This window comes from Protomyctophum parallelum, assembly GCF_964188405.1.
Source record: "Protomyctophum parallelum genome assembly, chromosome: 13".
Taxonomy (NCBI): Eukaryota; Metazoa; Chordata; class Actinopteri; order Myctophiformes; family Myctophidae; genus Protomyctophum; species Protomyctophum parallelum.
In genome coordinates, this window is record NC_139708.1 from 47,361,855 (window position 1) to 47,384,753 (window position 22,899).

Here is a 22,899-nt window from a genome sequence, read left to right on the forward strand (position 1 = left end):
AGAACACCCAATCTAAAAATAAGAAGTACATTCAATAAGAAGTACATTCAAGTGAAATTTACAGCAAAGTTACAGTACACATTACATAACCTCCAGTACAAAAGTAAACATAATCATTCCCGTGACTAGTCAGGAGCTATACATGTGAGCACAGTTGATCTGATTTCAACCATAGTTTGAGACCTCTATAGAACACATTACCATCCGTCTAGTTTTAAGACCATAGGCAAGGAGTTCCATAAGTTAGCTCCCTTTACTGAAAAGGCAGACTAAAATGTTCTTACCCGAGGTCAGACACACTGCTGCCAGGACGCAGAGAACCAGGATGCTCAAGGTCTTCATCATTCCGGCTTCTTTCTTCACGACAAGGACTGGAGACTTTCTTTTTGTGTCACACACAAACACACACTGCTGGGTTTATATATGTAGGCCTGAACAATACGCCTGAACAGTGTTTGACTTTGGCCAATTACCCTTGTCTTGTCTGGTGGTGATCAAAAAATCTGTGTAATCACACACACCTGGGCCTTATATACCCATGTGTGCCAGTACAACTGGTGTGTCTTAAAGAGATATCCACGTCACAAGTGAGGAGGGTCATTCCCCATACATACATATGAAATATGTTGGGTGGAGAGATAGTCTCGATACGATAGAGAAAGTAAAGTACAACATAAGATTAAGATATGTGCAGTACAGAGTGTTCCTGCTCTGATCCAGAGATTTCCCAGCTCTCAGTAAACTGCAAACCGTACCCATAGTCTTGAACCCTTGCAGACCTGTCTCGAGACTCTCAACCTATACGTTCTGTTTGACACCTTTCCAAGCTCTGAAGCAGAAATGGCCTGTCTCTTAAAACGGTGTAGAATCATAAACCATTTATTATCATGAACCCCAAAATCATGAGGGGACCCCACAGGTCGGCTACAACGTGTGTTTGCCAGCAGTCCAAATTTAAGCAATTAATCTTATTTTCATATTTTTTTGCGTGGAATATTTCACATGAAAAACACAAAGGCAGAGTTTTGTTTGAATTTATTTAGTTTCAACACACTACAGAATATCAGACATTATAGAGATAAATAGATAATACTAATAATCATCTTATCTCCATATCGCTCCTTTGTCTATCTATAACCTTCACACTTGTTTAACATTACACTGCATCCTACAATTTGAAAACCTTTGCATTTGCATGCTTGTATAACGCACATTATAAAACGATGACAGACTCAATGAAAAGAACATATCTAATCATCATTATCAATTTTGGCATAAGTGGTTTGACATTTAGTAAGGGATTGGTCCATAGTAGGCAGTGTAGGCAGCGATGATTCCTTCTGTATCCATCATGTCCTCACAACCCAGGTTAGCCTCACACACCTCTCTCAGACTGAGAGAGAGAGAGAGAGAGAGAGAGAGAGAGAAGCAATGTAAATGGTGCATTTATCTTCATCTACAAGGTGCATTACATTAACCCATTCACACACATAAACCAATTTTGGCGGAAGTCATGCAAGTTACCAACCAGCACATCGGGAGCAATTTGGGGTTCAATGTCTTGCCCAAGGACACTTTGACATGTAGACAAGAGGAGCCGGGATTCGAACCACCGACCCATGGATCATTGGACGACCTGCTCTACCTCCTGAGCCACAGTCGCCCTAATGTGTCATGTCCCAGATGGTAGCAGTGTTGTTTTTGGCAGCGAATTTGCCATTTTAGTTTAGTCATAGCCTTTGGAATGAAACTGGAATGTTTTGGTGTTAGTCTAGTTTTAGTCGACTAGGGGCTGTATTTTGCGTGTCTTAAGTACCAGGTCTTATTCCCTAACTTGAGTAAACTAGGCGTGATAAATGCCATTTGGCTATTCTGAGTGGCCAAAGAGCATTGATCACGCCTCCAGGTCTTTAGTTTACTCAAGTTAGGGAATAAGACCTGGTACTTAAGACGTACGCAAAATACAGCCCTTAGTGTCATAAGATTTTAGTCGACCAACATCTACAGTTGATTTAGTCGACAAATCTGCAGTTGATTTAGTCGACTAAAATGTATTTTGGCGGGCCTTGACGCTGTCGTAATGGCTGATTTTACACGTGTTGAAAAACGCTGAACTACAAGCTCACAACGCGTCGTGCTGGATGTTAACCTATACTGATAACCAGTGGCGTGCACAAATAGATACTAGGTCGTGCTTTTTTATATACAGTGTACACTGTACAGTATGTGGACCATGGTGACATGATCATTTTATTGATGATAAAGCTTATAATATATTATTTATGCCCCGGCCCCCAACATTTAAAGATCTCACACTATTAAAGGGACACTTCACCCTTTTTGCAAAAAAATATATGTTAATGACGTTTAGAAGCTTTAGATCACTTTCCTGGGGGTATTTATGTGTGTAATATGTGGTTTTAGATATTCTTGATTGTAGCAGTGAGCCTGTTGTCTCTGATGTCATGGACACTGGTCTCACTACCTTCCTGGACTACAATTCCCATAATTCTTTGGTGCACTGCTCCTCCTTGTGGATAGGGGGAGAGCTGTCTTACTGAGACAACATGTAGTCCAGGAAGGAAGTGAGCCCAGTGTCCATGACATCAGAGACAACAGGCTCACTGCTACAATCTAAAATATCTAAAACCACATATTACACACATAAATACCCCCAGGAAAGTGTTCTAAAGCTTCTAAACGTCATTAACATATATTGTTTTGCAAAAAGGGTGAAGTGTCCCTTTAAGGCAACCGGCCAGTTCCACGCGCTGCACAAGGTGCCCTTTTTTTCAACTTGAGCACCTAGTTGCCCCTCTAAATGTCTGTGCACGCCACTGATGATAACAGACTGTATCGTCAGGAGGATGTAATGAGAATAATGTCCAGATAATCTTGATAGCAATACTGAAGTTGTAATATTTTCTTTCACTGAAATATTATCTCTATGAATTTAGTGTATCAACCTGAAATTCTGTCCTAATATTTGGAGTTCTCTCATGCAGAACCATGACTATAGAAAGCAACACAACAACCAATCTCTGCCGTCGACAAGAAACCACCCATCTCCAAAATGTACTTTCAATGTACTGAAAATTTTATATATTTTTGTTTCTGGAAAGAAAACGTTATATAACACAGCAAGTTGGTGTTGTTTACTTTATATATCGTCAATTACTTGCATGAGAGCTAGGAGAGAGGTGGTGGAGTTAGCTGCATTGCAGACGGTTTGAGGGTCCAATGGAGTTAAAGGTGCAGTGAAATGAAAAATAAGTTTTTCACACTTTTAGACCATATCCGTGGTCATTATATGGGCATACCTAACAATGGATGCCAAAAAAATGTGAAAATTCTCATTTCTGTGTGTTTTTATATCAAAGGTCCATAAAAACGATTGCATTATTTATTTATTAAAACGAAAACGTGCTGCGTGATGACGTGTAGAGATACACATCGATAAAAGCCAATAACAATGAAGCTCACCCATATTAATTTCCCATATTTGCGCGTCCGTCCATCACATCTGCTATTGATTACAGAATACTCCGTTTTTATTTCCATTCCAGATAACATCCAGACAGTGTATTACTCGCTTTCAACTTAATCATCACGCTAGAATATGTATCTGAAAACATTATATGGAAGAAATAAGCCTCATAACAGTAAACTGGTTGTGCTGGCCGACCATATGATTTATAAACAAACAACAACACGCTGTTGCGCCTAGCATAGCTACCGTCCCTAGCTACCGTCCCATCGCCTGAAGGGATGCGACGCTCTGATTGGTTCAGAAACTTCAGACCGGTGTTTCATGTTGAAACACCATTTTCATGTTGTTCACCATTTCCGTTTCACTGCGCCTTTAAGAGGTTTTGTCCAAAGCACTTTGTACTACTTTCCATTGGTTAACTTTTTTTTAAACCAATACATAGACGTAAATTATGTTCAATAGCACTGATTTATGAAGAAAAACTAAAAAAAAAAAAAACCCTCAAAAATGGAGTTAGGTGGTTTGGACAGCAATGATACGTATAATGTTATCAGTGTTTGTCCTCATGAACAGGTTATTATTGCATTGACTTCCTATATGCTTCTGTAATGAGAAAGCCTGAACATTAGTGTTTATTATTCTATAATTTTTATCCCACGATTTTGCAACCCATTTTCTTCACCCAGTGTCAATTATCGAATGTAATCCTGGGCGCAACACTTCCTCTGCCAAACTGGGGGGGGGGGGGCAGCGGACTGATCGCATGCTTTCTTCTATGCATGAGGAGTCCAAGCTGCTTCTTTTCACCTGACAGAGGGGGATTTCCCCGGCCGGGCGTAGCGCGTGAAAGGAACACGTTCTTCCGACCAGTTCCTTTCCCCTCCATCAAGGCGCCCCGGCTGGCCAGGGGGAGGTAGTTTAGAGACCAGGATTACTGCATGTTTTCGTGAGGGTACCTACCCTAGGGGACACGGGGAGATCATGCAAACTCCACACAGAAAGGCCCTTTCGCAAACCGTGTCTAAACAGTCCAGCATAAATGTACAGCAGGTCAGGTCACCTTTCCAGCTGGGTCAGTGTCAAGTCTCCAGGAGCGGTTCCAGCTCTCTTCTGTCGCACCACTGTAGCGGCCTCTCCCCTCTCCACAAACACTCCTGGGTGTACATGTATCATCATTTATCATCTGCATTCATACAATGGCTCTCTGTAGTTTTGATTGGTACCATATTTACATAAAGTGATCATTGATAGAAACTATTTCACAGAATCAGTGTTGATTTTGTCGAAAAATGTTGGTCCACTACCTTTTTTCACTGACAAACTAAATGGAAACTGAATGAAAACTAAGCTATGATGACTAATACTAAGACAAAATATACTGACAATTTCGTCAACAAATAAAAACTAAATGTTAGGAAGGGACTAGTGGACACTGGACAAGAGATCCAGTATAAGTCATTTTACACTTGCATGCTGAAAATAGCCGATCTAGTGTAAAATCTGTCATTATGACGGCATCAAGGACCGCCAAAGCACACTTTAGTCGACTAAATCAACTGTAGATTTAAAACTAGACTAACACTAAAACATTCCAGGTGACTAAAATTAGACTAAAACTAGATTAAAACAATTCAAGAGACTAATGACTAAAATCTAAATGTGCTGCCAAAAACAATAATGTTGCATTCTTTTGTGATGTACAATTCAAGAACATTCACAGAAGAATTAACGCACATCCTCCGTTTTTTGGTGCTGCCAAATTATAAAAACAGAATCATCACGACTCATATTTAAAGGTATATTCAGTGATTTCACTCAAAAAACCTTAGGTTTCGTTTTTTGGCTGTGGGACCCAGCCTTTCGTCCAATCAGGATAGAGAGTCAAAAACTAAACCTAAGGTTTTTTGACCCCCAGGGGTTAACTGGGGACAGGGAGGAACTCCTTATATGGCCAGCACACTCTATAGTAGGGAGGATTATCACAACAAAACAAAAAAATAGGTGATATTTGAATTAAGTGAAATCACTGAATATACCTTTAAATGGTCCATTTGTATTCACACTGTGAACTGTTACCTGCATGGTGTGAATAGCATCAAAGCATTTAATAGTGAGTTTGTTGCAGTATTCAGTTCATTTAGGTTTGACCCAAACTTAAGTCATACTGATATGATCATATTATATCAATATGTACAGAAAACAGAAGTTATATGAAATGATCTTTATCTTACCATCCTGAACAGGGTTGTCACCTGCAGGCTGTGAGCCGGCGGAGGTAGAGGAATCTGGTGAATGCAGGACAATATTAATATATTAGATCACAATCATTTACTTTACTCTGTGGAGAGGTAAGCCAAATTATTGAATCCACTCATGCCAAAATGACTGTAAATGATGTTTAAGTTTCTTTTGAAATCTGAATGAATTGAGCAGCATTCATTCAATCTTGTTGGTTAAGTTCCTTTTGAAATCTGAATGAATTGAGCAGCATTCATTCAATCTTGTTGGTTAAACCAATACTGCCACAACCATTCCACTGGGATCTAAATCTAAAATGCCTATTAGTTAGACGACATTACCCAACCACGGCGGGTTTGTTACACATTGGTTAAAATAACATTGTAGGCCTATTCATTAAATGTTCCAGATTGCAGCTTTAAATGTGTTGTTTTAAAAAGCATGGTATAGGTATGATCCATATGATTCAAATCTAGTGTTAAAGCAGCCTTTTCAACCCGTTTGCCTGTACTTCCTCAGTGTTCATTTATCTATGTGTTACATTTGTGTACTCTGAGTTTTAAAGGTAGTGATCATTTTTGGTTAAAACAAAACGTGTTTTTGTTAAAGGGTTTAAATCACTATAATCCTGACGGTAATCATGGCTATACAGTGTTTGTTCAATAACTGTCTCTCCAGCTCTTTAATAAACAGAATTATCCACACAGCTATCCTTAAATTAATTACTAAAATCCTTCTTTAAAAAAAAAAGGAAAATTGGGTGTTTTTTCTGAAACATGTCCTTCCACTGTTCAAATAGTGATCAAGCCTTTCGATGTGTCTGTAGGCCTATGTACTGTATATATTGTGTATTGCATTGTATACTTTTCATCGTATACTTTTGTATGAATCTGAGCTCCATACCACGTGATCATGGTCGCGAGTTAAATAAAAGGATGGTGATGAGAAAATACTTTTTCAGGTAGGTGACAACATTTCTGCCAATCAGGAGAAATCAGCTTAAAGTGTGTAGTGTTCCAGTTCTGTGTGCTCGTCTGTTTGTGTCATATCACACACAACTCCACTTGTTTAATCTGTATCCTGACTGCATGCGTTCTCTATCCTCATTGGATAAAATTGGTCGACCTTAAAATGTCCCGAAACACGAAAAAATGGTTACTGAGCAAACACTCTATATAGCAATGAGTACTCTCACAATATAGAGCACAAATCACTGATTTGACTGTGTACTGTAGAGGATATACAGTAGGCTATAGTGATACAAATAGGTTTTCAATGTAATAAGTAACAGGATGCATGGATGGTCTTTTTAGACGAGTCCCAGGGGCATTTTATGAGTCCCACCTCAACGACGTTGGGAGTCATATTTTGCCATTTTTACAAATTGCAGCATTTATCTCCAATTTCATTTTTCATGGTTATAACGTGGTTATATTCATGTAGAAAACAGAAGAAGAAATGATTATTATAACTAAAGCTAGCAAAATAAACTACTTACATTTATTTTTGAGATTTTCTTTTGACGTGTATTATCTGAGTACAGTAGTGGATCTCGAGGTCGTTGTTTTTTGCGTCCCTTAACTATAAACTGCGTTTTGGGATGCAAAATGCACCCTGTTTTAATCTCTGTGTATAGTGTGTCTGCATCTGTGTTCTTACCTGAGGTCAGACACACTGCTGCCAGGCCGCAGAGAACCAGGATGCTCAAGGTCTTCATCATTCCGGTTTCTTTCTTCACTGTCTTCACAACGAGGACTGGAGACTTAATGCACTTGGCTCTTTCTTTTTGTGTCACACACAGACACACACTGCTGGGTTTATAGATGTAGGCCCTCACCGTGGCTTCAGGATTTGATTGGTTAGGGCATCGCGTATCATACACCCACAAAAGATGCAGAAATACACACATCCATAAAAAACAATTCCATGTGGCCATCCTTGTATGCAAGCAATTAAGGACACTTAGTGGTGACCTTACTGTAGGAATCGAACAGATGCAACAACAAGATGTGTCAAGTAGGTGTCATTAGATGGCCATTGACTATTCATAACAGTAGCCAGACAGAGTGAAAGCCTTTGTTAACCCATTTAGACCTGAGATCAGACCGTTTTCTGAAAAAACTATATGTTTCTATAACAGTGGTTCTCAAACTATTTCATGTGAAACTAGAAAAAGTGCCCTTCTGGGCACAGGTCTCCACCAGGAGGATAGGAATATTTAGGAGTAATATAAACATGTTTTTTGTTTGTTTGTTCCAATCTTTGCCAATCAGGATGGAATATGGGAAATGGTGCAGATCCGTGTTGATGGCACGCATGCACAATCCACCTGTTGGTGGCGCTATAACAGGGCAATGTGAAATGGGTGGGCTATATTCCTCAGCCTAGTAGGAAAGTGCGTGAAAGATTTCACGTGAAATTGCATGCTGCGTTCATGATTTGAGGTTTTTTGTTCAAAACAGGCCAATCCTGCAAAATTTGAAAGCCAATGTTAAGCCAATTAGGATGGAATATGAAATATCAGACACATCCGTCTTGAGCACATGACTATGGAGATACTGTGTAACGATTTGCGGGATTTTTGGACAAAATCTGTAGGTGTACTGTGCAAAAACTTGTTTTGCACAAAGCGGCCTCCTGGTGGCGCTATAACAGGCCGTTCTGGAAATGTTGGGGCAGAGGTTCATCGTTGGCATCCAGGGAGTGTGTGTGCAAAATGTGGCATCGACCGGGTTAACGGTGGCCGAGATTAGCTTGTCACGGACGGACGGACGGACGGACACACGGACACACGGACGGACGGACGGAGTGCAAAACATACTCTCTCCCCATGCCTTCGGCCTGGTGGAGACAAATATGTTGTTCCATGAACCCCTCGGAAGCAAAGATTTGAGTTAAAAACCTTTCGCTCTGAAATGATATATATTCAAAGATTTGCACAACATTTTCACACCTGAACTTTCACCTCAGCTCAGGGCTGGACTGGGTCACCAGACCGACCCACCACTAACTGGGTATGAAATTTTATAGATCGTCAGTATGAGAATGTCAGTATGAGAGTGCGACATGCTCAGCATACCTGTGTTATAGGCAATGATCACATTCATTCATTGGAATTGATCACTTGATCAAATGTAATTTACGGCGTAACATTTTCTCTCAGATTTCCCAATGCCTTTCAGAGGATAAGAAGTTGAATGAAATGGCTTTGTGGGTGTGTGTGCAATACCCGCAGCCAACCTGGAGAGGTCAGCGTTTCACAGTGTGCCAACACACGCCACTCCATCCTGGCCACAAAATACATGTTGGGGGAAAACCCATATGATGCTAATTGAACAAGAGGCGAAACCACACAGTCCCACATTATGTGACAAGGTTTTAATAAGAGGCTCTTGTAGTTTATTACAAACCGCAGTGAATTCCTACTAGCTTTAAAGAAAGAGAAAGCAACATTTAAGAACAAACGAAGGAGTTGTGGTTATATAGGCCGTGCCATAATAAATATTTTAGGCATCAAAACATAGGTATAATGGGTTTGGCACCTATATGCTGAATGATGCCAGTGTACATATAACGGTGTATGTAATTTAAATCCCAGTCAAAACAGCCAGTTTCCACAAATTAACTTAACTTTTGTGATTTGGTTTAATTCAAGGGGGACATTTAGCACAATATATAGTGAACCACTTTGGAAGCTATACTTTGTGGTGAAATTGAATTATGCTTTTCCTGCGTCTCATTGCTGTCGGGAGGAAACCACCTAACTCCATTTGAGGTTTTTGATTATGTATTTTGATTATTATTATTATTATTATTTTTGCATAAATCAGTGTTTGAACCAATGAAAAGTAGTAAAATGCACCCTCAAACTATCTGCTAAAACAACTAACTCCACCACCTCTCTCATGGAAGTAATTATTGGCAATACATAAAGTCACAACACCAACTTTGATGAAGCTGTATTCAATGTGTTAGAAGCTGTATTCGATTTCCTGTTTTTTGTTTGTTTTTTTCCCCTGAAAAATGAACATTTTGGAGTTAGGTGGTTTCTTCCGCACAGCAAATGTAAGGTCATTCTTGTTTTATTTGTGTCTCCTGCCATCTGTCCTTGGTGTCTCTGTGGACTGGACACCAACATGTTGGATTGGTCTTTATTGCGTGGGGTGTAATTTCACAGTCTGGGTCACTATAGCTGCTGGTGCCGCGTCTCGGTCCGTAGGACAGACTTCAGGAATTCATCCCAGGACAACTTTAACTGTGCACAGTTTGGGTCTTGTGGTCATATATATAAAAAAAAGCTACATTCAACACGACTGTAGCCCTTCTGTGACCGTGCAAAGATCAGTGGTGGAAAAAGTACTCAATTGTTTTACTTAAGTAAAAGTACCGATACTGCAATTTAGAACTACTTCGTTACAAGTAAAAGTACGGAATTGAAAATGTACTTGAGTGAAAGTACAAAAGTATCGGCATCAAAATGTACTTAAAGTACTACAAGTAAAAGTACTCATATTGCAGAATGTCCCTTTTCACAAGTTCAAAATGTGTACAAAGTCTATTGAAAATAGCCGATCTACAAGCTCGCAACGCGACACATTGTGAGCTTGTAGATCATCTATTTTCAAATGGCCGAAATAGGGTTAATGTATGTGGTTAATGTATGTTTTCTAATCAAAATCTGGCGGTCAGTCGTAGCTCAGAGGCCCCCCTGAGGGTGGAGGCCCGTTTCAACTGAAACTGCAGGTGAAACATAGCAAGGCCTCCTATGAGTAGAAGTAAAAGTACTGGAAATTGTAAATACTCAAGTAAAGAAGTACAAATACCTCAAAATTGTACTTACCAAAGTACAGTACCAAATGTGCCATTTTGTACAGATGATGTCTGTGTAAACACAGATTGGTGTTCTGAGTTCTGACCACAGTCATATTCCTATTAGCAAGCTGTAGTACCCGTTGTCTTTTCAGCAATGCAGGCTATATTTATTTCCTTTCAAGTTGTCCCTATATTTTATTCAAATCATTCATATGCACTTTAATTGTCCATTCAAAGATGTTTGAAACCTTTATCACATGACTAATATATAGGAATGTCAGATTCAAAGTGGAACAAACATTGAAGAAATAAGATAGTATGCATGCATGCATGCATGACTTGATGTCATATCATGTCTTGTTTGTGTTTTACATTACATACTGTACATTTGTCACTTTTGGTAGCGTATAGCCGCTAGGCCCGCTACTGTTCCAGGTCGTAGGAACTTGACATTCGATGCTGGATTTACCGTAATTTCCGGACTATAAGCCGCGGCTTTTTACCCATGATTTGAACCCTGCGGCTTATACAACGGTGCGGCTAATCTATGGATTTTTACAGCTAACGCAGAGCCATCTCAGGCTCTGAGCTAACGTAGCTGCGGCTTATAGTCCGGTGCGGCTTATAGTCCGGTGCGGCTTATAGTCCGGTGCGGCTTATAGTCCGGTGCGGCTTGTATATGGGATTTTCCCTAAATTTGGCTGGTGCGGCTTATATTCAGGTGCGGCTTATAGTCCGGAAATTACGGTAATCAAAACAACTGGAGAGCACTGTTGGAATCGAGTGAACTATAATATAAACAATCTGGAATACTTGATTCCTCTGCAGTCAACCAACCCAATGGGAACTTCAACAAACAAGAATAGAATGCATTGTCTTCTCAAAGCACATGTTGGAGATAGAGCGTCGCAGTCCCTCCCCCTTTCAGAACGACGAGTGGCCCAGGAAATGAATCCCAATGTATTTTTCCCTATAGGCTTTTCTTAAAGTATTTATTTAAAGACGGTGACGCCGCGGACAAAGCCAACTCGGATCGTGACAAATCATGACAATGAACACAATATTTTTCTTCTTTCTTAGAAAGAAGAAAATTAAGGCAGGAGACAACACTATTTGTTTTGTTTTTCTTCTTATAAATTATTTGATCTGCCCAAAACATTGTGTTCATTGTCATGATTTGTCACGATCCGAGTTGGCTTTGTCCGCGGCGTAACCGCGTCTTTAAATAAATAAACTTTAAGAAAAGCCTATGGGAAAAATGCATTGGGATTCATTTCCTGGGTCACTCGTCGTTCTGAAAGGGGGAGGGACTGCGACGCTCTATAGTGTTGGAGAAGTTAATGAGAGATACCATACAAATGAATAGCGTAGTGTGAGAAACAGTATTATCTTTATTCACACAGATCACACAAAGCTTATAAATACTGCAAAGATTAATAATAGTGGAAAAGTGTCACTACAGAGGTTAGGTTACACAAGAAATGAGGCATATGGTATATTTCTACATTAGATGCATGAGTGATGTGGCACCAGTGCTTCGATATTTGTGAAATGATTAAATTGCATTTGTCTAGTAGGCCTAGTATGTATACCACGCACACTTTATTATGTTAAAACCTTCAGCCTATATAGAAAAAAAGCTTCCTCGGGCGCTGTCACATTGTATCTAGGTATAAAGCAGTGGTGGAAAGTAGGCCTACTTTTACTTAAGTACTATACTTAAGTACAATGTTGAGGTATTTGTACTTTACTTGAGTATTTCCAATACTTATACTTCTACTCCATCTCAGAGCCAAAATGTGTACTTTTACTCCACTACAATTATTTGAAAACTTTAATTACTAGTTAGTTTGGAGATTTACATTTTGACTAGAAAACATACTTGTAACAAAGTAGTTCTAAATTGCAGTATTGGTACTTTTACTTAAGTAAAACAATTGAGTACTTTTTTCCCACCACTGGGTATAAAGGCCTTCAAAGCAAAACATAAATTACGCCGTGGTGTGCGTTGAGTGAACGAGCGCGAGATAATCATCACGTTTGCAGCACGGGGCAGACGTTGTTTAGACGCGGCGGGCCACATGTGGGTTCTGGTGAACGACTGGAACCTGGGCTGCTCCGTAGAACCTCTGGTAGGCCTGCTGGTAACCATGGCGATAAGCATAGTGGCGGCAGGGAATGTAGTCTTCGCATGTCTCCGCACGCCTCTCAGCTGGAGACTTCACTGGCCTGGAAAGAGGGGTATAATAACAGTCAGAAGAGTAGAGGGGGTAGCCTATAGCGAAATACAGTTTGTTGCATTTCTTTGGTTTTCATCACTATTCTCAACTGATGTTGCGTGTGTGTGTGTGTGTGTGTGTGTGTGTGCGTGCATGTACAAATTGTGCCCACATCTGTGTTCATATACGTATCGTTTAGGCTAACGCATGTATAGTCTGAATGTAGGGGTTTGTATGCACGTGCGTGCGCGCGTGTCTGTGTCTTACTTTGCGAAGGTGAACCTGCTGTAGAAGTTCCCTCTGGGTGGTACTGGGTTGTATACTGGGTTGTATACTGGGTTGTATGCACTGCCCCTTTGTGGTGCGATGAAGGAGTTTGCTTGGTGTGGACTCACAAACACATCTGTGGCCACATGAAACACATTTAATGGATTTAAATGGACACATATACCTGTCTAGCACACCAACATGACTCATAAAATGAATGTTAATGTTAAGCTAGGTTGAAGTTAAATGAATGGTGTAAATATAATAGTATATCTGATATACTATATATATATATATATATTGCGTTATGAGTTATATGACTGCAGGGTTTTTAGCCAGGATGCCATGTTTTTTCCATGAATGAGAAGTTGCACTTCAATCACCTTCAGCGGATTCTGAGCTTTCGTTTGAATCTATATGGGAAAAACATGAAATGGGGTTAGGGTTATAAGCATGAATGAAGCATGAGTGGCTTGTCTATCTATAGGACTTATATATTGCAGCTTTGAGTGGGGGAAATGATCACTGAAATGTTGGAACTGGTCGGGAGGTGGGAGGAATGCGAGAGGAACTGTACCATAGCAAACGCAGAGAGAGACAAAGGCACAGAGGGCCACACACTGCAGGAAATTCCTCATCTTTGGCACTCGTCCGTCAGTCCGTCGCCGTCTGCAAAAAAGACAAGGAGAAAGGTAATATAATTTGTCGAGCCGATAGTGAAACCTGCAGGTGTCAACCCGGTGACACAGTGACTGTTCCCGCTATGAATCTCCCTAATAAAGTCTCAAAGCCTAAGAAACGAGAGAAGGGAGGCAGGATTACATTTAATGAGAGAAAGACAGAGGGAGCTTTAGAGCCAGGGAGAGAGAGAGAGAGTGCCAGAAAGACAGAGAAGAGAGAGTATTTGGGGCAGCCAGCCACAGAGAGAGGTCTGATTATGAGTCTGTGGGCAGACAGGAAAAGAGCCGCGACTAGAGATAGAAGTTTAGAAGTGGCAGCGTTTCTATATGTGTGTGTGTCTGTGGTCACCATGCACATTGCAGCACCAGTCGCACGAGTTCAGTCACACATTAGTTATCACCACTGAACACACATCACTGTCCAGGCCAGCAATGCACATCCATACATCCCGAAAGCCATATGGGGGATATACTGAGATATTTCTAGATGGGACGGCGCAAACACACCACCTAGGGCAACTTTCTATTTAAAAGTGAACGTATCCTGCAAGTGGTAAACATGTGGCGCACACGTTGTGTTGCAGCTGGTATAATATGGTTAAGTGTGCAAATATGCATCCATACGTGCGCACAAGTACACAAACTCATCATTCATGCATGTTCGGACACACATACACTCGCACGTGCCATCACCGCAGAAAAGCTGCCGTGCCAATCCTCTGACTTCAGGTGTAAGACACTTGTCCAAACAGCAGTCCCATATGTCTATAGGAGATCAATCAGTACGCACACTCACGTGCACATGCGCACGCACACACACACACACACACACACACACGCATGCACGCATTCACACACACACATTTTGTGTGCCATCACCACAGAGAAGCTGCCACGCCAAACCCTCTGTTTGTAGGATTTGGATGGGATTCTGTTTCAGCAGGCCTCCTTCTCCACAGTCAATAGCACCTTTCATCAAAGAACACACATGTGCGCGCACACGCACCAGTGCACTCAGGAAGCCCATAACTCCAGCGCTGCCTTCAGGCACGCCTTGGCAGCCGTGGCAGACACACACTCAGCACTCTGCCGGCACAGTAACATTAGGCCTACAGTCTAATAAGGCCCAGGGTGCAAGGTTTCTCACCGTTAAAAGGTCTTCCATATTGGGTTTACAAAGGACAAAAGGAAATCTGTGTTAGTGAAGAGAGTGAGCAAATGAGAGGGTGATAAAGTAGCTTGTGTGCGAATTCCGGTTGGATGCTGACGACAGTGTCTAGAGTTTAATTTCCCGTCTGAGCCGAGCCTAGGGGTCCCAGGTTCACGACAGGTTCAACAGCCCCCCCGCCCCCTCCTCCTCCCCAGCATCTCCATACCAAAATGTGCCCACCTCACTGGAAAAAGCCCCAGCAGGAACAGGAAGCATTATAGTCTTAGTCAGCCTGAAACTAAACTTGAACTTTTTTTGTCAGAAACAAAAAGCAATAGTGTACAGTAGAACATGTTAAACAAGGACTTTTCATGCGAGTTGGAGTTGGATTCTACTACTGTAAAAAAGCAGATTGGGTTGTTTCTGTATTGTCATTTGTTATGACGCCCAGACTTAAATGTCTCTTTTGGCAGTTTTGATGGAGACTGAAATGTGGAATAACTATGATCATCATAATGGACTATAGAGACCACGTCCTATAGTCTAAACATTTGTCAGTTCATAAACATATAAAGAATATAGTATACGTTGAATGTACTTACCCAAAGAGGATGATTACAGTGTGAAGAGTCTTGGAAATATCTCTCTGTGTATTTTCTCCCAGGGAATATTTCTTAATTCCTCACTGCAAGGCTTTTATACTCACCTCTCTTCCCCCCACCCACCCCCACCCACCCATTTTCCCCCCAACTCTCTCTGTCATCCTCCGCTCTCGCCCACTCTCCTCCCTTCTTTTGCTATCAGCCATTTCCACCCATTCAATCTGACCAAACTATTAGCTCACTCTCTCCCCAACCCTTCTACACGTGTGCAAGCACGCACTCACACACACACACACACACACACACACACACACACACACACACACACACACACCTAGACACGCTCTATGAAAAACAGACGAGGGGAAGAGACAGGAACGGAGAAAAACAGGCAGGGGGTAAACAGAGAGAGACAGAGAAGAATAATGGGGCATATGAGCCGAACGCTAATGCGTATATACCTGCACCATAACAACTACATGACAGATGTATTGCTTGCCTGACAAGCAAATGGCAGCACATAAGGGCTTAAAGTTCTCAGTCCTGGGGACTGATTTCAGTCCTGAGGATTTCATAGGGGTCATTTAATGGCATCAGTGTAGATTTGCAAAAAAGCATTTTCAGTCATGGGATTCCTTTTGGCTTTAAGCCCTGTACGAGGGGATCGAGTACAGTGCCTTACATGTTTCCCCATAAACCCCCCCCCCCCCCCCCCCCCCCCCCCCCCCACATCATTTTGAACTGTACTAACCTCAGGGGGCCTTGAGGGACTTCCAGGGGGTCCCCATCTAAAAGATAGTTTGGAACCAAATGGACTGTAACTCTGAGAGTGTATATGTATACAAATGGAACCAAATTGACCCATGCACTCTCAGAGTTAAATTAACATTGATTTTACAATATAAATTGGGGATCCCAGAGATAGAAATGTCATTAAATGGGGGTAATGTAGACTAATGCATGTCAAACTGGGGGTCCTTGAAATTAAACTGGTTGAGAATCACTGCTAGAGCCGCAAAAATCTTCAAGGGCAACAATACAGTTTTAAGGGGAAACACAGGGTTTCCGTGTGGAGACCTGTGGAGATCAGGTTATCTCAGATAATAAAAAAAACCCTGCACACTGCCTTCAAATGCAAAAAGAAAGTTTTAATGGCAAACACGACATAAGATAATACGAAGTTCTCTGGACCGAAACATTGTGTTTCCTATATTAAAACGTATTATTTATTTACTTAATTTTTTCTTGCGGGAGGTTTTCTTCCATGCACTGAGCCGTCCTGGGTCTTCTCTGGACGTGACAAGTTGGACATCATTTGACATGGCTTTCATTTTGCCCTTGCTGGAGGTCAACGTAATGCAAGGGGCTGTTTGCATAAATATATAATGTTTTGGAGGAATTTATATAATTATTATCTATCTATACTTGTTAAGGATATTTCACTACACTTCTCATGTCATTTGTTTGTATATGCCACAGTAACTTTGATAGGTAATATGCAGAACAGCACCTCGGACGGTTTAATAACAAATCTGTAATGGAGTGTTGCAGTCCCGCCCCCTGCCAGGGCCCAGGGAATGATTCCCCGTTCATTTCCCCCAAAGACATTTCAAAAAGTATTTATTTAAAGACCTTTTGAGCCTCGTACAAAGCCAACTCGAGTTGTGACAAATCATGACAACAAACACAATTTTTCGGGCAGAACAAATAATTAGAAAGAAGAAGAAAACAGCAGTACAACACTTTTTTTGTTGTTGTTTTTCTTCTTTGTAACTATTTGTTCGGTCCAAAATGTCATGATTTGTCACAACTCGAGTTGGCTTTGTCCGCATCGTAAACGTCTTTAAATAAATACATTTTGAAAAGCCTAAAAGCTTATGGAGAAAATGAACGGGGAATTCACTTCTGGGTCTCATGTCGTCATGAAAGGGGGCAGGACTGCAACGCTCTATAAGTTGTGGTCTGGTCGCATGCCAATAGGGTCTGGCCTGACAACGCGTTATGTGTTCGAGTCCTGTTCTTGACAATCGTTGCTGCATGTCTGCCCCCATCTCTGTCTCTCTCCCTCTTTCATGTCAATCTCCACGTATATCTATCAATAAAGGCACAAAATCCAAAACCAAATCTAAAACCAAAAAAGTCACCTTTTACAAGGCATGTTTTCTATGTTATGTTATATGTTTTATAAGTGTGTATTTGCAAAGTCTGCGCAAAGTCTGCGTGATGTGATGTGATGTGAACAGCTAAACACCTGAAGTGTGTTAAGCCATATACAAACTTGGTTTAGTGTGATGACTGTACAAGCTATACTGTCTATATCCCCAGCACCTTTTATAGCACGCTTCCCCAGTGTTACGCAATATATGCAACATCAGATTGCTTTCAACCAGAACCTGTGAATAGCTGTGTGGGACCAGAGCCTAGCCAAACAGTAAATAGACCAGAATAGGAGGGCATGAGCGGGCCCGGGAGTCAGACAGACAGATAAACACACTGACAGAGACATAACTATGAAGATAAACCCAGCAGGTAGATAAGAATAGGGGGAATTCATGGGGGGAGAGATAGAGAGAGAGGGAGAGAGAGAGAGGGGTGTAGAGCGCCACTCAAAATACAGATGGAGGCAAGAAGAGAGAAGGCACATGTTGCCAGCCACTCTTAGAAGTCTGGCAGTGGGGAGGCAGAAGTATAGGCAGCGATGTGGTCACACGTCAGGCTTTTCCACAGCTCACGCTGCCATTGAACAGCGGGTCGGTTCTCCAACACGCAGATATTAAATGTCCTATATCCACAAATGAACACCAACGCAAACGGAGAAGGACTGAAGAGGAAAGATGAGAGAGAAAAAACGGGAACATGAGGGAAGGAATGCGAGTGTGTGTGTGTGTGTGTGGGAGGGGGGGAGGGGGGGCGGGTGCGTATACAAAAGTTTTTTGCCTAGGCTCTGCAGTTGTTTATTTTGACTGAGGATGTTTGGGAGTCGACTCAGACGACAGCCTCCATGGGTTGCCAAGAAAAGAGAAGCTGATTTAAAATGGACTCTAAATTGGGCTGCGTGGATCAGAGGATGAGGAGAAAGTCCGGGGAAAGGAAGGAAGGTATAGAGAGAGAAGTTGGAAACAGTGATGGCTGTGGAAATAATGACTAGTATATGTGCTGTTTTCATTCCTTTTCTGTTTCTTCTCTCTCATTCACCGTGATATGTTTTGCAGCCCGCCTTGCATTCACCCTTTTCTTACTTTATTACCCTCTCTCAGTGTTTTTCCTATTTCGTTCCATCTGCCACGGTTGCCACTTGCTCTTATGTAATTGCCTACTCTCGAAGCATTCTAACCTAACCCAGGAGAAATGTTCCCCGGAACGTATTTCAGAGCTCCAGATCGCATGTCTGCGAGGGAATAAATTGAGCCAAATTAGGCTGAAGATGAATGATAAAGGGGGAGGAAAATAAAAACAGGATGAGAGAGAGTCAGTATACAACAAGCAGTTGGCACTAACAGAGTGCACCTGCATGTCTGAACTTGAGACAGACGCATGACACACAAGTGCTACATTGAGCAGAAAAGGAAAGGGTGATGGAAGGGAAGGCCATAAATAAAGATTGATTGATAGATTGGAGAATTACAGTACATTTCAAGCACAACTCAATACAAAACTGTTAACTGTGGACGACACCATAAAGCATTACACTTGTTTTAGACACAACCATAATAATGCACAGGCGATGATGGACATAAGTGGGAGATCGAGAACTGTGTGAAATGAGTGGTCGGGTTCTATCGGCTTCATCACTATTCACAATGTTTGTCACTGAAGGACAAAACGTGCAAGGGGCACTGAATCTTGAGGCAAAGTGTGGCCTCAAAAATACATTATGCCTGTGCGGATTTTACCATGTGTTTTGGGCGCACACAAAATGAACATTATTGTGGAGATATACTTTGACCCCCTTTCCACCGGTTGGTTCCCAATGGGAACCGGTTCAGTTCTTTTTGGTACTTATTCCATGAGCCAGAGCTCCAAAATTGGTGGGAAAAACTAGAACTATATTAAATTGTTTATAGGCTCAGTACAAGCAAATTAATACATGACAACCCTTCCACATTTACTATTTTCGATTATTTTGCATATTTTCCTACATAATGCCTCATTTGCATATTTAAAAATGTAAAATTTGTAAAACAAAAAATCACTGTCTTCGTGTAAGTACTCAATTGGGGGAAGTTTCATGGTGATAACAATCTAATATAGGTATGGTTTTGCCCACTCAATTCATAATTAACGTTACAATTTTGGAGCTCTGGCTCATGGACTATTAAAGGGATTGTGACATTAAAAAAAAGGTTTTGGAATTGTTCTTGTTTTTTTTAGGTTTTCTAATCTCAATTGCACCCAAAAAACATGAACTTTTAACATTCAGTAGATTTTCTGTGATCTGGGGTTTTCTGGCTCAAACAGGTGCTCTGATTTGCCGGCAGTAAGTGACATCACTTACTGCAAATCCCATATATTTCAATGGGATTTGCCAGCAGATGTCACTGTTTCACTGTGTTGCCTGTTTTCATTGTAGCTCAAAAGGCCCAAAGAATCCCAAAGAAAACTTCAGACCACAGAAAATCCACTGAATGTTCAAAGTTCAGGTTTTTTGGGTGTAATTGAGGTCATAAAACCTAAAAGAAAAAATAAATGAAAATGAATGTCATAAAACCTTTAAGAACCAAAAAGAACTGAACCGGTTCCCATTGGGAACCAACCGGTGGTAAATGGGCCTGTGTGTGGGGGGGGCACACGTACTTCATGAATCATTCTGGAACTGTGGATATTACGCTGTAACGAACACTTTTTCTTTCTTTTGCATCTGTTTTCCCAGAAGGAGTTTATTTCCATCTGTCACCACGTGACTGAGGGACATTGTGTCGAACCACGGCTCTATAAGGCCCAGTACGATGTGAGAATGTGAAGGTCAAATATTCTCTTAGCCTACCGGCTTTTTATGGTAAAGTCTGGACAAATATGGCAGTATGTCGCTTTTCACAGATGGAGGATTGCATTCAGCACCACTGCAGTTGACTTTTTAGGGACAACATCTATGATTTGACTGCATGGACATTTTATCTCATATTGCCAAATGGACGCATTTATCGAAGGAAAAAAATGCCTTACAGCTCAAAATAGCATCATTATATCTAAGGGTATTTAATACCGCGATGTAATCTGAATGTCAGGTTTTCACCACATGTGACACGAGTGGAGTATTTTACGGGGCCTTTTAAGTGGACGAGTTAACATTACCAGAACATTACATAACATTACGAGCACATTACCAGAACATACCGGAACAAAATTAACCCAGTTTTAACCATTTGTGTCTGTGCATGGTATGAATGCATGGCAACATATCATCACTGTGTGTTGACATGTGTTCTCCGCGGCTGCAACTCACAATGGATCCTCACCCACCACCCAATGGCATTATATGGAGACTTCTAGAGGCCTTATAGAGATGGTCGTCCTTTTTATCATTACAGCCGGGAGTAGAGAAAAGTGAACAACAGAGTGCTTGTTCATGCATCCTGCAGTGTTGGCAAGTAGTGTTGCTAACTTATGTTGTGTTGTTAGTGTGATGTCTGTTTGTCTTCACATTTCTGGGGACTTATACGGTTTGAAAGTATAGCTTGCAAAATCTGGCATGTTTAGACTTATACTCATGTGTATGTATTACACCTTTTAACATATGCACTGTCCGCTCCCAATAAATAAATAAAGTAAGTAAAGTACAGAGAGAAACAGATCGAGGGAAGGATTGGACATTTTGTTAGAGGGGAATGTGAGAGGACAAGACAGTGCGAGAGAATGTAACTCAATAATGTTGTGTGACCATAAGCCTGGAAAAGATCCTCAACCTCTGCACACACACAGTGGTGGAAAGTAACTAAGTACCTTTACTTAAGTACTGTACTTGAGTACAAATATGAGGTATTTGTACTTTGCTTGAGTATTTCCAATTTCCAATACTTTTAATTCTACTCCACTACATCTCAGAGGCAAATATTGTACACTACAATTATGTGAACACTTTCGCTACTAGTTACTTTGTAGATAGATTATTATTACAAAACATACAGTCATTAACCACTTTAGCCCTATACACATTTCGTCCATTTGAAAATAGCCGATCTACAAGTTCACAATGCATCGCGACACATTGTGAGCTTGTAGATCAGCTATTCTCCAAAATATCTTTAATACATTATTTTGATAGCTTGAGATAGGACATTCTGCCCAATAAGTATACTTTTGACTTTTGGTACTTTAAGTACATTTTGACGCCAACACGTTCTTTCACTCAAAGTACATTTTGAAATTTGGACTTTCACTTGTAGTGAAGTATTTCTATAATGCAGTATTGATACTTTTACTTAAGTAAAGAATGAGTATACACTTTTCCCACTGCCTGCAAATAACATGGTCACATTCTAACCTGTTTTGAGCAGGCTTGCTTTGTTTTCAGCCACTGGTCAGGTCAGACAGGTGCACCAGAGGCTGCTCTGTGGCTTAGTCGGTCAGAGAAAACATAATCCAGACAAATTGCTATCCAACAACAACTCATAACGCTCCACACCGAGGTGCAACCGCTTGAAACCTAGTGTGCCTATTCTGGGGCAAACATTTTGGCAAAGACAGCACATCGCCAAGCTCACAACAAGTCACTTTGCGGTGCATTGCGAGCTTGTAGATCAGATATTCTCAGCAAAAATATTTAGTGTAGAGCAAAAACAGGAGAGCCCCCTAGGCCTTTTTTTTTTTTTTTTAACTGGCTAGCCCAGATATTATTCCTGCTATTTTTAAGGCATAGTTTCATCATTCATAATAGTAGTCAACATGAATCATTTTTTATGAGGTCTATTTTGCAAACAGTGGACACATTAAGGATTGTGTGGGCCCATTTTGTGAGTGACTCAGATGATTCAAGTGAAAACATTCAATGATGTAAGTCAAGGTCATTTCGTTGGCCGCGCCAAAACTGTGGGCTTATGGAGGTGGGTGTCTGAACCAGACTGGCTGAGGGATAGGCAGACATTACTCAAGGCTGGCCCTGCTTTCTTCTAAAGAATCTGGTGGCTCTGTCGTCCTGCTCATGGTTCTGCCCAGGACAAGTGACTGTGAATTTTGTTATTTGAACGTCAACTAATCTAGTCGGCAGATCTCGATTTATGGCTGTTGCATAACGTCAGTGTCCCGTAGAAACCTTGTGTCTGCAGGTTTGCTATTTTTGTGATTGCTTTGGAAATCAAACTAAAATACACTTGTGGAACTCCTTGCCTACAGTCTTAAAACTAGAGACGGATGGTAATGTGTTCTATAGAGGTCTCAAACTATGGTTGAAATCAGATCAACTGTGCTCACATGTATAGCTCCTGACTGATCACGAGAATGATTA

At 41.1% G+C, this 22,899-nt stretch overlaps 2 protein-coding genes across 2 annotated transcripts; both read right to left on the reverse strand.

Moving 5' to 3' along the window:
- Nucleotides 1-1,018: 1,018 nt before the first annotated feature.
- On the reverse strand, nt 1,019-7,543 carry LOC310869854 (osteocalcin-like). Its single transcript, XM_083780816.1, has 4 exons — nt 7,388-7,543; nt 5,722-5,775; nt 4,551-4,644; nt 1,019-1,393 (listed from the first exon to the last, which is right to left on the reverse strand). Exons 1-4 carry the CDS (start codon nt 7,446-7,448, stop codon nt 1,291-1,293), a joined length of 312 nt encoding a protein of 103 aa, XP_083636942.1. The 5' UTR covers nt 7,449-7,543; the 3' UTR covers nt 1,019-1,290.
- A 4,369-nt stretch (nt 7,544-11,912) lies between these two features.
- On the reverse strand, nt 11,913-15,563 carry mgp (matrix Gla protein). Its single transcript, XM_083779851.1, has 5 exons — nt 15,458-15,563; nt 13,604-13,695; nt 13,410-13,439; nt 13,027-13,162; nt 11,913-12,769 (listed from the first exon to the last, which is right to left on the reverse strand). Exons 2-5 carry the CDS (start codon nt 13,662-13,664, stop codon nt 12,604-12,606), a joined length of 393 nt encoding a protein of 130 aa, XP_083635977.1. The 5' UTR covers nt 13,665-13,695; nt 15,458-15,563; the 3' UTR covers nt 11,913-12,603.
- Between the last annotated feature and the right edge of the window lie 7,336 nt (nt 15,564-22,899).